General features: G+C 43.6%; 1 protein-coding gene across 2 annotated transcripts in view; it reads right to left on the bottom strand.

The window, feature by feature from the left end:
• The window catches only part of syde2 (synapse defective 1, Rho GTPase, homolog 2 (C. elegans)), a 52,613-nt gene that overhangs the window by 18,144 nt on the left and 15,840 nt on the right, over positions 1-18,629 (bottom strand). For both annotated transcript variants that reach the window (XM_061034411.1, XM_061034413.1), the window contains exons 4-5: positions 8,565-9,706; positions 2,289-2,415 (exon numbers count right to left, since the gene is read on the bottom strand). In XM_061034411.1, coding sequence (XP_060890394.1) covers positions 2,289-2,415; positions 8,565-9,706 — 1,269 coding nt within the window. The remainder of the gene's footprint in view (positions 1-2,288; positions 2,416-8,564; positions 9,707-18,629) is intronic.

The raw sequence follows: 18,629 nt of genomic DNA, 5'->3' as shown, positions 1-18,629 counted from the left end.
ACTAAAGAGTGTCTGAACACCTAACACCTAACACCTAACACCTAACACCTAACCCTAACCCTAAATAAGAATAAACAGGACTCCTGTATCTCTTCAAGGGGACAAATTTGGAAAAATAAGTTATTGCCAAGGGGCCTGAAAACGGCATTTCCTATGATGACCTTCAAAGAAAATATTGTAAATGTTTTAACAATGAAGCTTTTACTCCAAAACAAGAGAAGTATGATGACGTTTGAAAAAAAGATTAGCCAACATGCACATCACTTATTCAGGTGCTGAGTCAACCCACTACATTTAATGCACACATTAAGACTCGCACCACAATGGCTCCCGATGATAAACTTATTTATTTGCTACATGCATCAAAGAACGTAACTTTTCGAGATCCCGTCGGGATTCTTTAATGCATGTAGCAAATAGATAAGTTTATCTTTGGGAGATAATCTTTCGCTCTGCAAACAAAACAGACATAAAGAAGGGCTTAAACAGCCTACTAACATCATGATGAGTCTCTCATATCCTGAAAGTGTTAACACCTATAACTTAAGTTGCCTGGTCTGCATTGCACTTACTTCAAAGTTAGGGTGCAACACAAACACTGAAGAAACGATTGAAAAGCTTCTCAAACTGCATCATGTTGATTCAAATTTACAAGATATTGACTGCCATGAAGATTTGTATTGAATTTAATAGCCGTGCTGCAATCCCTCCCTCTCTATCTATCAACATGATTAATGCCTCTGACTTATCAAAGTCAATATTGAACGCCCATATTAGCTTCTCCAAGCTAGCTAGCAATCCAGTGACAAGTGACATGACACAGCTGTTGTAAGTGGTCTATCAGCATGAGGGGATGTGTTTGCGGATTGAAGATTTAATTGTACAATTCTATCTATGATTCCTTAAATCTATCGAGAGTTTTTAACTGGTTATGATAGATGCTAGACGCTTTTTTTCAAATATTACATACTGAGTTTACCCATCAGCTCACCCAGACTTCATGTGGAAAAGGGGGCTGGTAGGAAAAACCCTGCATGGGTATAGCTTGGATGAAGAATTTGGTTGTGTGCCTTCACACGTGCAGCTCGTTGCAAGAATTTCCAGAAATGTTCATGAGTTTGGTTTGAATAAGGCCCAAGTTATTAAAAACCCCAAATGAACGTCGCTGTGTAAAGTCTGAAGAGCACAAAGAGCCGAGAAGACTTTGTTTACATTCTCCCATGCAGAGATCCACAGTGAGTAGTGCAAAGTACACCTAAGAGAGAAATACAAATGCAAGAATTGCAAGTACTTGACAGGATCAAAGAAGAAACAAGATACACCTCTGAGGTCCCTCTGCTTCACTTCAGATAAGATACGAGGTCTGTGATTGGATATGACACAGCCATGAGGTGAGCAAATGCTTCTTTAAGGGATCTCCTATCTTTAAAACTTAAGATAGGACAAACCGTTTGGATTATTTTTTTGCTGTGAAGAGGCTCCAGAGTTCTTTCTATACTTGACTTGGAAACGTGACCTGGAAGGGACAGTACAGAGCAAGTCTCAACCACAAACCTGAGGCAGAAAGAATGACCTGAATGTACTGCGTGGTGTGATTTGTGTGTGTGTGTGTGTGTGTGTGTGTGTGTGGGCCCTCCCCTCAGGCCCCGGCCCGTACTGTTGGATGACTGCTGGAATGCGTTTACTACAAACAGCAGACTCACACACACGGCGTAGACACACACACACACACACACACATGTGCTGACCTATCTGCAGCGGACACACCGGTTCAGACACGTTTAAAAGAGGCAAACACTGGATCAATAATAAACGCAGAGTTGAGTAATAGCCGGTTTGTTTTATTATTAATGTGAGTGTGCTACAAGGCTTTACCCTCTTCATTAAGTAGGCTTTGTCTTCTTCTTCTTCATCCCTAAATTAACTACTCAAGTCCTCCAGCTTACCCTGATTTAAGATAAAACAGTCCCCTCCTTCTTTGTACCAACATGAACTAAGTCCTTGTTTTTAAAGTCATCTAGTAAGTTTAAAAGGTAAACTCCCACACATTGTTTTATGGCAACGTTTGGGTGCTAGACCTTCATCAGGCAAAAACCTTCTAATCTCTAGTAAGTTGTAATGGTTACTCTAAAAAATCATGTTTGAATGCGGCCGAGTATCCTGAGACCAGAGGAGCACCGAGGCTCTTTGGAAAATCCATCTATATAATTAACTGATTCTTCATTATACTAAGTGTGTGTGCTGACCCCGAGCTTCGCGGGGTCTTATGTTGCCGGCGATCACTTTACCTGTGATGACATTAACGTCGGGGTAGGTGTTTTCACACAGCTCCATGGCTTCGCTGTCCCTCTCAAACGCCTCGCGCAGCTCCTTCTTTACAGCTGCAGATCCACACAGTCGGTACAGACCCACCACCTGGATACACACACACACACACACAAAGACACACACACAAGTAGGTCAAGTAAACATTAGATTTGACAGATAGAGGCAGACATTTTTACAACCCTATCGATCATGCTCAACGTCTGCACTCAAACAATGAGATGGACAGAAGCCAAAAACAACTCGTCTCATATCTAAAGCCTGCCTGTCTCAACAAAATGACAACTTATTCAAATGACTGACACATTTTATATATTGTGTATTTTACTCAAACTAGGACAAACATGGAGCAACGCAAGGAGGATTCAAGCAGAGTTTTAAAGCAACCGAATCAATGTGGACAAAAATAACTACATTACCTGGATTTCACACAAAACAATTCTACACATAATCTCAGGTCACAACTTTTCTCACAGGAACTTTCAAAATCCAGTGAATACAATGAAATACCACGATCTTGCTTTTGCAATAATTTCCTCATCTAGTGATAAAACCTTTTGAAATATATTTATTTTCTGTGCTTCAAAAGCTGTGGTCAAGGCAAGGTAAGAGTACCATAATAACAGACCATCTGTATTGACAACGTCCTGGCTGTGGGTAATTTAAAAAAAAAAAAAATGTTCAAATTTTGTTTGAAAAGTCTTTTCTTATTTATGTGTTAATTAACTTTACAAAAATAATAAAGTTTGCTGAGCAGCTGCAACTTTCAGGTTAATGTTCAGAGCTTGAATCAATGCTAACAGTATAGGCTAACAAAGATGTAAAAGTCCTGAAGTCAACAACAGCCACAGTGTTGGCTGAAATACAAAAACATGGCTAACATTAGTTGACAGCTAACCATAATTTATGAAGGCAAAAATTAAGTGAACCTCTGTACAATAGATTTCAAAACAAGATAATGAATAACAGGATAAAAGCCAAGTGCTGTTAGCTACAGTTACACGAGTAATAAAAGGAGTCAAGATGCACAGCTGTATTGAAAGTGACTCAGCAATATATTGCTAGCATTAGCTTAAATAAGCTACCTGTAATGCAGATCACCTATAGCTGTAAATAAACAGTGTGGCTACAGAAAAGAGCAAACAATGGATTGTATTGTTTTGAATTAAATGTTCTATTGAAAAAAAACACATTACTGTCTATCTAGAGTGTACTATGTCTGCTGACATTAGCTAACATGAGCTAGCTAATAAGAGGTTCTTAAGTAGACTGTTCAAGAGAATTATTTGTTCTTCTTTTAAATGTAATTTAGTGGAGTTATTAAATTAGCACAGTAGCTAGTTTTCACCCGTAGTCCTATAGACAGTTACTGCCAGTACAATGTGTGTGTTTAAATGTGTGTTTTGATAAACCACACTCTGAGGTGTTATAAAGACTTCACACATTCATGACTGGATGGATGAACACCGAGCTGTCCTAAAAACCCAGCTGACAGCTGAGCATTAAAAATGAAAGCAAAAAAGAAATAAACCTTTAATGTGTCTTTATGTAACCCTCCTCAGTGTGACCTACAGGAGCTCTGAACTATTTCCTCCAGACATAGGATAGTTGAAACTTGGCACCGGTTTTCTCCTTGTTATGTTGGGATTAGTCCTGGTTTTCAGACATACCATAATTTCTCCTACATGTGTCTGTCTGGTATGTGGCATAGCAGGCCAACTGGTGTCGTTGCCCTGGTAACGTGTTAAGTCAGTGGGCTGTGAATGGCGGGTTGGGTCCGGTTCCACACAAACACAGTAGTGCACTCACACACGCTATAGCCTACACACCACTGCTGGCCTTTCCGGGCTCCAGTACAGGAGCTCTTTAATGTCTCCATGTCACCAGCCCAAGTACATGCGAGCTCTCCTCCTCTACGAGTACTTTTCTAAACCTCACGCGAGAGGGAGAGAGGAGCACAGATTAGGCAGGGATTTGGCTTTTGTGTGAGAGTAAACACAAGTCACTAGGCACAATGAACAACAAGTCCATTGAGAAAAAAAAAAAAAAGAGTCTCTTTTGGGAGGGAGAGCCCAATGCAGGCGGGGGAACAGCTGTTAGCAAAAAGAGGGCTTGCACTTATGCTCTCTGGCTGCCGGGCAACACAACAGGCAGCACCAGCCAACATGCAGGAAAAAGGCTGACACAATGACCGAGAAAAACCAAAAAGAGTTCCCTCGTCAGGAATGTGGATGCTCGGTGACTGTAGGACCAGTGATGGGATCAGTTGTTTTTTTTTTTTTTGGGGGGGGGGGGTCAGGGATTAGCTTAAAGAAACATCAAAAGAGAAGAAAGGCAAGAAAAATAAGTGCATTTGACCGCGCTAATGCCCTCGAGTTGTTCGACCAAAGTCAGTCCAACAGGTTGTTAACGTCCTCTAAACATGACTCACCTTTCCTATAAACGCTAGTGTGGAAATAATCTGTTTTCACCTTCATGACACAATGCTTTCCTGGCATACAGTAATGATTTCCCAAATAACAGTATCAACATATGGTAGGAAAGCTCAATGAAACAAAGACAACAATTGTAACAAAGGGGAAATAAGTATGTCGGCCCTGAATTACGTTTTTAAAAGTCTGAGAAATGTCCATCAAAGTTCCCTTAAGCTGAAGGTTCAAAACCCAAGGAACAGTCAGAGAACACAAAAAATCAACAAATTCCATGCCATTTATATTCAAACTATATAAACCTCCTGCAGTTACAAAATTCTTACTCTTAAACATAACAAATATGGAAGTCACCGCCTCCTACAAAAACAACCCATTCATGCCTTTTTGGTGTGTTTGTTATTCCAGGTAAGATCAAGCGGCAAAAAGGGCACTATTGCTGAAGTGTATAAACCTGCAGTTCCTGAAGTCACATACACACACACCCATTCTAAAAGGCCTGGTTTTAGAGGATAAATAAACATGTTTTCAGCCTGATTCAAAGAAGGAATTTGGTTTGAATAGCTCCTTTTTCTCGTTGGCACACACTGTACAGAGGGCCCAACTTCATTATATTAAGTTTAAGAGTTATACATAATAAGGGGCATGGCTGAGCTGACTGACTAACAGGCTTGTTGTAGCTTACTGTCAGGAAGTTGAAGGCCCGCCTCAGCTCCAGTAGTATTTTTTAGGATGTTCTAATGCTGTTAAACTGTACTATAACTAGGGCAGCAGATTTATAATCATTATCTTAATAGAGTAAAAAATTGAATGAGGCAAATTTTTAAGGGATCTACGGTTGAGGAACATTGTCGGGGTTCTCCTTCAGCTTAAGGTCTTTGTGTCTGCAAATGCAAAATGCTCCACCGCATGATGTAGCCTGTAAAGAAATCTTCATCTTACAGCTGTTTTCCAGCACTGCTACTAGCACTATTTTTGTCATAAAGCACAAACATCGCTGCAGCTATATATTTCCACAGTTTGAAAGGAGCCATTTAGAATTATTTATGTGACAGAGACCACAAAAATCACAGATGAGGCCAGAAATGTGACAGATTCAAAGGCTGAAAAAAGGCGTGTATCTTCCAAAACTTAAAAACTTTGTCGACACATTAATAAAAATATGATTAAGTTTAAAACACCCATAGCCTGTCACAGAATCTGAGTGCATCCTTTACTGTGATGTTTCACGTAGGTTACTTGGATAGATCCTTTAAGAATCGTCTCTTTTTAATGGGTACAGAGTGCTCACAACACAGACATTGTGTGCAGTCTTTTCAAAACGCCCACAATCATCCAGAGTCTTAAAAGCTCGGAGAAGCCCTCAGGACACTTGTTTCTAAGAGTCTCTGAAAGAGAGTCTCCGTCAAACATGCACATAATCATTTGTAAGGAACACCGCTGCACGTCTGGCCCTGCGTTCTTCAGTGACACAACCTGCAAAATTCTTCTGGGATCTGGTATCAACCGGGTCCTTACCCTAGCCTGCTTTCTACCTGGAGGTGCCGTTACACTTGATCTCAGACTGATACCCTGTGCAAAGTCCACGCTCTGCAGCTCTGCCATGAACGACTGGAGGGGAAAATAAGACGAGGGAGCGGGGGGGACAGGAGACAGGATAAAGTGTGAAAAACAAAGATAGAAGGAGAAACTGAGGCAGACGGGGGGAGAGAAAGAAACAGATAGGAATCACAATATAGCGAGGAAAAGCAGCGCTAAATTACATAAACACGTGAAGTCCGAGCCCACAGATTGGAGGTTATTGGTAAAACGAGAGCTATAGCTGGTCTGCGTAAAGTGAGTTTGTCCACGGTTCAGTCTAGACAGAATCAGCTGAACATCTGCTAAGTGTATTTATGAAAGTCTCGTCTTCTTCCTCTGCTGTTTCCTCCTTTTAAATTTCAAATAAGAACGGTCCCTTATTAAATTAAATTATTGCAATGTAGCTTTGATACAGCTCCTCCAACAGGGAAGATGGGGCTACACATTAAAGATTCAGTTGACAACCTCATGTACTCAGAGTGGCCTGAATGTCACTAATATGCACTGGCTCAAGCTCTCATATGTGCAAACTTTCTGCGTTTCTCTGTTTCATATCACAGTAAAGGTATTTTTTCTGGATTAAGACCCTCGCTCAGGAGGAAACAGACAGTTCACATAGGTCATATTTTATTAAACATTTCAGTTCTTGGCTTATCTTGGCATTGATGGGTCAGTGGAAAAACGGGCATGACCAAGCAATCTAATGGTTTTAAATTGATTGATTAAGCAAAAATGATAATCAATATAGTAAATAAATCAGAGCTTGGTTCCCTTATCTTGTGCACCAGCCGTGATGCACAGATCATTATCTACTTTAAAATGCAACAAGAGCAAAACTTTTAAGCAAATTGTTTCATTAGCTATCTTTGAAATCAAATAAACTACTAATCAGGTTTCTGGTAAATACTCCCGTTAGAGGCACTGCACGCTGCACAAGTGATCGAGGCCGGGGTCTGATTTGACAGACAGGCTCCTTGGAGAGGCCCTAATGTTTGCATGTTGGCCCCCAGGCACCCGCTGCCCCTGGCATGCCCCCCTACAGTGATCAGTCAGGAACAGTGTCCAGACACTTTTACTGCCTCTGTCTCTGCTCTAATTAGGAGAAACTCGGCCGCCTCTCTCTCTCTCTCTCTCTCTCTCTCTCTCTCTCTCTCCTCTGTTTGGGCTTCAAAGAGCACATGAAATGTGGAGAATGGAGGAGGGGGGGAGGGAGGGGGGGCAGCAAAACAAGAGCTGAAAACATGATCTAGGGGGGAACACTCCACTCCACCTTCGTCACCACCACCACCACGTCAGCCTCTTAACTCCGAGTCTTTCTCGTCTCTGGAATAAAAGAGCCTGTTGCCTGAGGAGGGCCGGGGCAGAGCGGTTGCATCTCTTCTGTCCTTTCTGCTCACGCCACTCATCCAGTGCTCCGACTGGCTGCAGGGCGAGCGCCCGTCACACGGCATATTGAGCTCAAATGGATGCTGGGATTATTTTTCTCTCTCTATTCTTTCCCTCTCATACAAAAACGCATTATATAATTGTATCCTACAGCCATCTTCTAAAATGAATCCCATCTGTTTCCAATGCATGTTATAGGATTTGAATGGCTTTCATCCACATGTACTGTTAACACAAGTCTTCATATACAGTATAAAGATCATACATCTGAAACAATTATCTGCAACAGTGGAACATGTAATGGTTTGTTGTTTTTTTAGTTTTATTTAAATGGGAACTGAAGATGGTTGAGTTTGAGTCATTACCTCCAACTTGGAAATTGTGACTGACGTTTCTCATTTTCATTTTGAAGTCTAGAGAATTGATTTAAAAAAAATATAAAAATGGAAATGAATCCCCGGGAAAAGAAAGTCTAGATGGTAGCTTCTTGTCAATCACAGTAAGACAAACCCTGAGGAACCCCCTTTGATTGTTTATTTGATAGTAAATAGTACCAAAAGTTACGGACTACAAACCTTTTTATTGAGAAAGACTTTCAACTATTACTAACTGAGAACATAACTCACAAGGTAACACTTACTGGGATAAAAAATTAGCAAGAAGAGAGGCCATTTTTTCATCTGTTTGTATACATCAGGCTTCTTTTTTCAATCTATGACTTTTTAATTGGGTAATTTATTTTGAAACCAAGAGGTTACTTCCACTTTTTTTTTAAGGTCTATGAACACAAGTCACAACCAGAAAAACACAGCTCGCTAAAGAGTTGACCAAACATGGACTCACCTGGCAGCCTCTCTTCTCGATCTCGTTGATGCACTTGCTTATAAGCAGCGGCACCATCTGTCCCGTGTTCTCCCTCTCCACCGTCCGCCACGCCTCCACACCGAACACCTGCGGCTCCCTGTCCCCGTTCAGCCCGCCGTCCAGCGAGTTCTGCCACTGCTCCATCAGGCTCAGCTTGACGTAGATCAGCCCGCGCGGCTCCAGCTTCACCGCGAGCTGGTGGCAACGCGTCACCCTGAAGAGCGCGGGCAGAACCACCGTGCCGTGGCAGCAGACGCGGTTTCGCCTCGGCGTCGGCTCCCAGCTGAACACCACGAGCTTCAGGTGCTGGGCGTTCTCCAGCTCGATGTTAAAGGTGTGGTCCATGTCTAGGAAGGTAGTCCGACATGTTAGGAGTGCCGTCCGCGCTTTGTTAACCGAGTCCACTTGGATGGCGCAGTAGACGTCGCGAGAGTCGATCCGCGGAGGTTTGAGGTCCTCCGCGCCGTAAAAGTGCAGACTCATCAGTCCGGAGATGAACTGGCTGCACTTTGGCTGCTCTGTGAAACTGTAATGGCGGAACGCGTCGATGTCCAGCTCCGTGCCGTTGAGTTTGGAGCCTGCACCGCCTCCTTCCATCTCCTTTCCCTTTCCGCCCTTCCCCTCTGAAGAGCCGTGCTTCCCCGATTTGGCCACCAGCTCCGGCGAGTCCCCGTCGCTGAGGTAGCCGCCTTTACTGGCCGACTTGGAGCTGCCGTTGTTTTTCTTCTTGCTGAAGCTGTGCTGTGTGGATACACTGCTGTCCAAATGGTAGCGCGAGATCACATTACGGCTGGCCTGCCCACCCCCGGGGGCGGCTAATCTCGGAGGGCCCGAAGGATGGGGGGCAGACTCCGACCCGCTCCCGTTGTTTTTTGGGGAATGGGCTCTGGGCTCCAAATGGCTGCTTCCTCCACTGTTGCTGTTGCTGCTGATACTCGGGGTCCCCTTAACGCTGAGTTTCCGGCTGAGCTCCGGAAGCTTCTTCATCTTCATTGAGATCTTCCTCACGGTGCGCGGGGACTTGATCTTGTCTGGGAAGGACCAGTTGATGGAGCTGCTTTTCTTCGTCGGGTTTGGACTCGAAGGAGGAGAGCTGACGGCATTGGGCAAGTCTGGAACATCTGCAGAGGAAATAAGAAAAAAATATGATCAAATGGAAGCCTGGGGCAATTTGAATTCTGAATTTTTAATATGACACTTAGTCATACTTCAGAAAAAATGTTAGGAAAGAACATTTTAAATGAAAAACAAATGGATACCAACAGTCACAAGTTCTTCAAATCACTATAAATGTTGGTTCCACAGAAAAAAAAACACCTTAGTCCCAATATAACAAGTATCTTTTTAGAATTCCCGAGAAAGCAAACAGGAAAGAGAAGACTAAAACCAAAGGCAAAGTGAGCGTAAGCCATAATTTACAGTCCCTAGGAAACACTTTCATGGCACATCATCAAGTCATTAGGTTTACAAGCAACCCAGTAATCCAGCACCAGAGATTCATTCAGGAGCCACTGCTTCATAAACACTTGGGTGCTATAAAATACACTTACACTGTATATAAGTAAACCTAGACAGTGATTACGATAATTAACCGTCAAAAAAAAAAGTTGCTGATGTGGCGCGTTTTAATGTTTCCAAAGAGTATCCGTGAGGCCTGTGTGCGTTTCATTCGATCAAACAGCAGGAATGTTGAAGTTGGAATGTCTTTTGCTGCAGCTGCAGGAAAAACATTTGTCTATAAGAAGGGGAAGTATCTTTCCAAAAAACACGACCGCTTCAGGGCAGAGGTAGAGTTACACCGTCATTATTTAAGTTGAAAGATATCCATTTGGATTGGAGCGTGTAGGAAGTTGTCGCCTAACTAGACGTCTGCAAGGTGAAATGTTAGGGTCTAGAGGTCTACTAGGAGAGGCCACCGCCCACCCCTGTTTAGACTGCAGGATGTAGGTGTGGCTTTAAGGTTTTCTTCACGTCTTCTTTTTCAACAGGTTGCCTACTCGACATAAACTTTTCTGTTGTACTAATTTATGTGAATCTGTTATTTGAGGATGCTATAATCAATATCTTTATCAGAAATTTTCAGCATCTCTCCCCTGCTCAACAATCCTTCTTTAATGTCTTTCAGCCCATTCTTTTCTTTTCTTTCTTTTGGCCCAGTTTCCTCATTGTCAGAATTTTTTTTTAACACCGAAGGCAGCATTTCTTTTTAGAGGAGAAGCTCTTTACACTCACAGTTCTCTCCCTGCTCTGCACTAAAAGCAGACAGAGTACAGATCAGTGTAAAAAGTGGCACATTAGGGCCCGTGGCAATTGATGGTCTTTTGCGCTGACAGTGCTTATTTTCCAAACGATACGAATGCATTTTCAGCTCTAGCAAGGGGGGGAAAAAAAACACCCTCAGAACGTCAGCTGTTTTCTGTATCAGTTGATAACAGTTCAGCTTTTGGAACACTTCGGACGCTCTTCAGTGTCACTTCTCCCTCACCAAACAATCAAAATCAAGAAGGGGGCGGGGCTTCTCTTTGTCAACAACAATGGTGGAGGATAAACTAATCTGTCTTGTCTTTTTGAGGGGACAATTTCAAAGTCTAGAGCTGCTGCTGAAGCCAGGAGTCCTTTACATTCTTTTTATGTTTGTTTGGTGACATTTCCTTAACTAAATACAAATATAAAGCATACAAAGCTTTTTAAACAGTCCTTAAAGGTCACTACAGAGAGAAGTCACAACCTGGCAAAAAATAAGCGCCAGTGAGAAGGGCTCTTCTGAGGTCGTGGGCACTGCCAGTGCAAAAAGGACACAGGCCCTTAAGCAGCTGCGGGCATAGACATTACACTTAGGAGTTGATGGAGCCTGCCTAACACAAAATGGTTCTTTTAATAAGATTTCCTTCATGGCTAACCCGTTTTTACGACACTTTAGAGAGACTATTGCTCTTCATGGATCCCTGAAAAATGAAGACTGTATGAACCTCCTCTCTGTTTGCCCTCTCAGGCCACATTTAGACCTTAGTCCAGACAGTAAACAACACACTGAGTCTAAGAGCGGATGGGGTATTTAAACTCGTAATACATTCATGGTTTGACATATTTTGAGAGGTGCTTCTCATTCATGAGCTAATTACTTTCTCTGAATAAACCTCTTAAACAAAAGACCGATTCTGTAAGAGAGAGAGAGAGAAAGAGATACAGAGAGAGAGAGAGACCCTGACCCTGCCAACATCACCAGCTCTATTTTCAGAGGGGACCTGCTGTGCTATTCTGGGGCGAGAGCCCGCCAGTGAAAAAGAGGGAGGCAGAGGAGGCGCAACAGGATGGAGAGAAGGGTAAGATGGGGGGCAGGAGCAGGGCAGGGTGTAGCCGGCGAGATTGGGGACAAAGGCGCCCCTTGTCCAGGCACTCAGAGGTCTGGATGGTCGACTGGAAAGGCTGGCAAGCCGGCTGGCTGAATGTACAAATGAACGCGGCTGTTCTCTCACATTCCTGACCAAACCGTGTTTAGCCCCCTTTTTCCCCGCTGGCTGAGTAGCTTTCCCTGTCACAGCTTCCTACCAGTAATAGACTCAGAGGCGCTATCAGAGGCGCTCTGAGAGGGGTGGAGGGCATCAGAGGTGCAAACTCCCCAAACAACATCTGGGGGAGGGGTCGGGTACACAGAGAGCCCAGGTTAGGTCTGAAACGAGGTCTTCACCAGAGAAATTCTTTGAACATGAAACACATTTGAACTCCCTTTGAGCGTCTAATCTGAGTATTTTCAATTATTACATTTTGCAACAAAAAGTCAAATGCAGGGGGAACTACAACGATCAATTCACACCCATTCACACACTGATGGCCGACACAAGGATACATCGGACATGTGGCTGCAGGAGCTAGGGATCCAACTGAGCCACTGCCCCATGTAGCAGCAATACTATCTACAGAGATCCAACATAAATCCATCGTGAGCAAACACTTGGCAACATTCGGCCACAGTGGCAGGCAAAAACTTCATTTTAACAGACAGAAACCTCAAGCAGAACATCATGTTGAACATCCATTTGTCACGGCTGTGTGGACTTGGCTACATTTTAAGAAGCTGTATAAAAAGAGAGAAAAAATAAGTGATTTGTTGTTTTACATGGAGTGCTATTTTAATTTGATTTCCAGTGTTGCTCACAAACTGTTCCTACACTTTTCCGGGAATATTGTGCTGCATGTATTCATGAAAGATTGAGTAAGTATTATAGAGAATGCCATGGTTCATTATGATGCCATGGAATTGGGATCTGGTTAACGGAAATTAAGAGTTTCAGGATTCTTGCCAAACAGAGCAACATTGTTCTGTGCATAGGTTTTGCAAGGTTTTGTTTATCGTACTAAATATACCAAACTATCATGCATGAGTTAAACTTATGAGTTAAACATATAAACTTAAACTAAATGTCGTCTAAAGTAGCAAAAGATCCGGTGAGAAGTAAGTTCAGATGCCTCTCTTACTTCGACTCGTACTCTCAAACATTCTCCTCTCACGTGTGGGGCCTTTAAGAGCGAGAGCTATTGATCCATTTATTTGTTAATCAACATGAACTGGGGCAACGTCCAGCAGCCCTGCAAGGCAGAACTGCCAAAGTTAATGACTGTTGCTTCACACGCCCACACACACACACACACACATGCAGCTGTGTCCTCTGTGGTCTTTGGCCTTGTGGCAGCAGCCAACAGAGAAACGTGACACCTCGCTCGCTGAGGTTCAGGGGCGATGGTTTGACACTCAACCCTCCAGGGCCATGTTCCAGGGTCAAAGAGCAAAAAAGGTCTGCATTTCTCCGGGTGACACCTGAGCTGAGAGACTACGTCCAACCCCCCCCCCCCCCCCCCCCCCCCCCCCCCCAACACTTTTAACACGCACATGCACTCACCATATTACCGCGACACAAAGAGAGAGTGCATGTAAAAAATGCATGCATAAAGACAAACACAACACACACACACACACATACCCTTTTGTGACCCCGCAGCCCTCCTCGGGCACCCGGTCGCTGACACCTCTTAACAAAGCCCAGGAATTTATGACGAGGGCTTTTTCACAATGCCGGCACCAGACAGGTGCAAGAGGAGGAGGAGGAGGAGGAGGAGGAGGAGGAGGGGGGGAGGGGGAGGAGGGGGAAGGACGACCTGATCATTATCAAACATGCCTGATACTTCTTTCTAAGATCCTCTGCCTACCCTGAGCCAAAATGTCATTCTAGCAAATAGTGGGAGAATGTGAAACGTCCTCAGTGACACGACAATAGGCGCCGGGGCTGCAACAATGTGTGTGTGTGTGTGTGTGTGTGTGTGTGTGTGTGTGTGTGTGTCTGACAGAGAGAGAGAGAGAGAGAGAGAGAGAGTGAGTATACTCTGATAGGCCTTTGAGTGAGACAACAATCTCACTTTACTGTCTGTGTGTGTGTCTGTACAAGCATAACTGCCACATGTGTGTGTTGAATGTAAAAAACAGAAAGAACGGGGGGTGGGGGGGGGACACCAGCAGTGTAAATAAAAACCAGTGAATGGAATACTTGTCCTGTAGTTTCTTTAACTCAGTGACCAGGGGCCAAACCCTGCACTGCTTCCTCTCTCTTCCTTTTTGGCTCCAAATCGTTCGGAGCTGGAAGGCCCTTTTCAGGGGGCCGCGGGAGCCCCCCGGCCGTTCCATTACAATGGTTACAAAACCCCTGCTAATATATCCAAGCATGCAGGGCCTTCTCACTAGCACAACATGGCCCCCCGCCAAAGCAGCCCTCATGCGGGCTGAGCTCCCCGACCACTGCAGGCATTCCTGCTCCGCTGTAACTCAAACGGCAGAGTGGGCGCTAATTCTAGACAGCCTGCAAAGCTCGCTGCAGCCGCTCCAAATAACAAGGAACAAACAGCTACTGTATGTGAGGAGCGCTGGTGAAGTAATCGTTTTCATTACAAAACCAACCGTGGCATTTTTGCTGCCTAAAAATATAGTGACGAAAAAGCCTTTAAGGACGGATTGTACAACAGAATAACCCTTTTTTCAAAATAATATCACAATTGCTCACTTAATGATGTCGTGATGAATTGATTGTGAATGGTACAAACAAGCAGCCTGGCACTGCAGATAAAATCATTTCATTAAATCATATTTAATCATCCTTTGATGTTGAAATGTTCTCATCTTTTCTAAGTTGATGTTGTGTGTCAACTTGTGATTGATAAGGCATCCTCATGGAACACAGGTAGCCATGTCCTGCAGCACACCCAGCTTTATCATGTTTTTAATTCCCAATGGGACCGTCATTTACAAAGTGAACAGGATGCTGCATTGAGGAGCAGTTGAAAGTAGTGATTGAGAACATAAACATATTAAAAAAGGTAATAAATCGGGCAAGAAGTAGGCTCATTTTCATATCTCGTTTCAGACATTTGGACTTGCATACTTTTTTTTTTTTTTGCATGAAGTGCAGCTGCCTCTTGCTGACCATTACAGATGATGTGAGTTTAAGGCACATCTGCATTGACTTCATTTCATAACCAGAGTTCTACATCGCCTTCAGTGATGTGATGGTTGTCTGTCTAATTTTCACTAAGCAGGCCTGGCTTTTTTTGTCATTAAGCCATATTCAGACCTCCAGTTCAAGGCGGGACATTTACACCAGCGACGTCTCAGAATCAGAATCAGTTTTGAATTGTTTTTTATTTGGTGCAAAAACAATTAGTTTAGAAATAAAGCAAAACTAGTAAGAAGCTATACAAACAGCAAAACCTTGTCTGACTTTTAACTCACAAATAAAGACAAGCCAACATCTCATGAAGACATCCCCCCTATGTGCTGCTACCGGATGTAGTAATAGAGGCGTTACAGGGGTGAGACAGGATCAGCAGAGCCAGCGGGGGAGAACAGTGCTGTGTGTGTGTGTGTGTGTGTGTGTGTGTGCATGTCTGAGTGTTTGTGTATGGGGAGCTCCAGCTGTTTGTTTACATGTCATGCAGCTTCAACGCCATAATGCCGCAATGTGAAATCACAGACTGGGACACCAATCTTATCCTGTTGTGGAATCAATATGGAAGTACATGTTGGGGAATCTTCACTACAGCGCTGTTGGGAAATCACAATTTGATTAGACTTCACCTCGACTCCAGGAAATGATTTTGTTTTTTTAACATTTTAAATGAAAGCTGAAGTTAGTTGCAGCCTGAATAATAATGCTTGAGGGAGCTGTGAATAAACCCAGAAAATCTGTCACCAAGCGCCTGGTCAGGATCCAGTCTGTACCGGCTAAAACGCAGATACTGATGTGACCACCCGTGCATGCATGACCAGTTAAGGACGGATTATGTATAAGTGTACACAGATAAAAGTCTTCACTCATCAAAACAGAGAGCAGAACACTTCTCCTCAGCAGCTCTTGTGATGAAAATGAAAAACAGAGCAGAACGAAGGAGCCATGAGAAACTATGTGACCTGAACTTCACATCTTGCACTGAGCTAAGGAATCTGCTGCTGGTTTTTTGAAGTGCTGCTCCTACAACGCAGCTCCTCTGAGTTGTTGACTTCCTCCAGACCCAAACGTACAATCGTCAGCCCGAGATTAGATTCCAGGTCTCAACTCGGAGGGGCCTGAACTCTCTCATGTAACTTCAGCAGCCGGAGCCAACGCTCAAACACAGCAGCCAGCGTGACCAAAACAACCCCCAGAAATAGCTCTGATCCCGTTCCTGAGCGCCGGGCCAAGTCAGATTCCCCAAACAGGCGCTAAAAGGGAACAAGAGATTGGGAAACGCAGCGTGCTCACCACCCCCAAAGTCCATCAATCATTATTCTCCACACAAATAGGGCATTCAGATGGACAAAAAGTCAGTCAATAGGCAGCACACGAGGAGTCTGGAGTGTATCCGGTGAGGGGAAAAAGAACCAGCCAGCCGAACAGAGGAGAGCTATAGTCACAGAGAGTCATCAACATCTGCAGCGCTTCATTAAGTCAGCAGACGCTCTTATTGGGACTCAATCAAAGAAAGGACTTGTTGAATGGTTGGCCCCTTCAGATAAAGTGGCGTCTCTATGGGCTCAAAACGGTCAAAAATCTGCTGAAGAAGACACAAAAGATGTGACTGAAATAGTGTAGATGCTGGTCATCAACCCCGCTTTCTAGCTGGCAGTGGAATTCCTGAATGTTACCCGTGTATTCTCACATCCGCTCATGTTACTGGAGAGCTGGCAGCTTCAATTTAAGAATAAATCTCTGGAACATAAAATGCAAATACACAAATTTTCACATAAACCTGGGGGGGGGGGGGGGGGAGCCTTCTCCATAACTGCCGCCCCCCCTCTGGAACTCACTCCCTACACACATTCAACACTGCACCGACCCTCCTACTTTCAAATCACTGATCAAAACTCACCTCTTCAAACAAGCTTTTAATGTATGATTGTGATGTATTTCCTGTTTCCTGTAGTTTTATCTTTATTGTTGTTATCTTTATGATTTGTGTGTAATGCTGCGATGTCTGTTAGTCTGTCCTTACTGTCCTGTTCTTTATGTTTGTAACTATTGTACAGTGTCTTTGAGTTTTTTAAAAGCGCTTATAAATAAAATGTATTATTATTATTATTATTATTATTATAAATACTGTTTAGGAAATTAGATTTTATATCCCCTAAAGGTCCCAGTCTGACGCTATGATGTAGATGTTACCCAATGTTGTTAGGTGTGGGTGAAAATATCAATACAGCAGAGTATCCCATTACTTTACATATTGTATTGATGCATGAAAGTCAGGTATTGATGTGCTTTATTACATAAATATTACAGAAGTATTGCATCTAAAAGACTTTTTCTGTGTTTATGTTTTAAGACAGCATTTGTTAATCATGTATGCTCGACAATCCAAATATAAAGCAAAACAGGATTATAGTGGGATCAACAGATTTTCTATTTTTTTTGGGCAGTTTGCAGGTTAAGAAAATCCCAAAATTTAAAATATCTCAATACTCTTGATTAGATTATAATAATAAAACAGTGTCATGAGGCCTCACACTGCTCGAGTCAGGTTGTTTCCATTTTGTTGTTGTTTCCACTCCAGCCCAGCATCCCCTAACCCTCCCCAACCAGTGATAGGAAAGAAGAATTGCAGTGTCACTCTGCAGCCAAATACAAGCGGAGTCAAACAGCAACCACCACAAGTAAGGTGTTAAAACAATTCATGTTAGTCCCACCTTTCCTTTTACTTTAAAACAAATGTCTCTACTGCACCACAACACACACGCAAACAACCCAGTAATGAGTGTTTGCTCTTTGATGACACATAGCCCGGGCTCATAACTCTCTTTTTGTTGCGGTGAAGTGTGGGATGGCGTCGCCAAAAAAACCCGCAGGAATCAGCTGCAAAGTCAACAGGCAGCAGGGAGGAGGGCAGTTCCGGAGGGAGGGAGGGTAAGAGAGAGAGAGAGGGGGGGGGGAAACAAACACCTCTAGTCCTGCTTGCTTCTCACTTTCACAGCACCCAGCCACCCCCCCCCCCCCCACCCCCCCCCTCCCAGACCTGCTCCCATTAAACAGAAACTTATTACAGGATGTAAATGAGCCCTTTGAGCGGAGACAAGTTGATGGAAAAATGAATCACTTCTGGAAAGGGCGAGAGAGAGAGAGAGAGAGAGAGAGAGAGCGCAGGGAAAATTAAAAAAGGCCTTTTTGTTCACAAGGAGCTGAACAAGCAACTTCAGCCTCCAATTACGTCCTCCCCTCTGCTAACTCAGCGAGGAGGGCCCTCACGACACCGGCAAATTTCATCAGCGCTGCAAGTAAGATCTATCAGAAGGTGCAGGCGGGGATAGACTCAATTTAATTAGCTTTGTGCGCTATGATTAGTGCCTATTCTGGGCTGGTGGACTCAGACTCATTCGGGACTGGTTTAATCCTAATCCCACGGGAGGGGGGGGGGGGAGTCTCTCAGGTCGGAGAGTTTTGCTGAGACACTTGTGTTTTCACCGAGAGGCGAGAGTTTGTATCCAGTAAATGAGGTTCAAGGAGTTTTTCAGCCGCCAATCAAACATGT

The sequence above is a fragment of the Labrus mixtus genome, chromosome 3 (assembly GCF_963584025.1).
Source record: "Labrus mixtus chromosome 3, fLabMix1.1, whole genome shotgun sequence".
NCBI classification, from domain to species: domain Eukaryota; kingdom Metazoa; phylum Chordata; class Actinopteri; order Labriformes; family Labridae; genus Labrus; species Labrus mixtus.
This window is presented reverse-complemented; position numbering and strand designations above follow the sequence as displayed.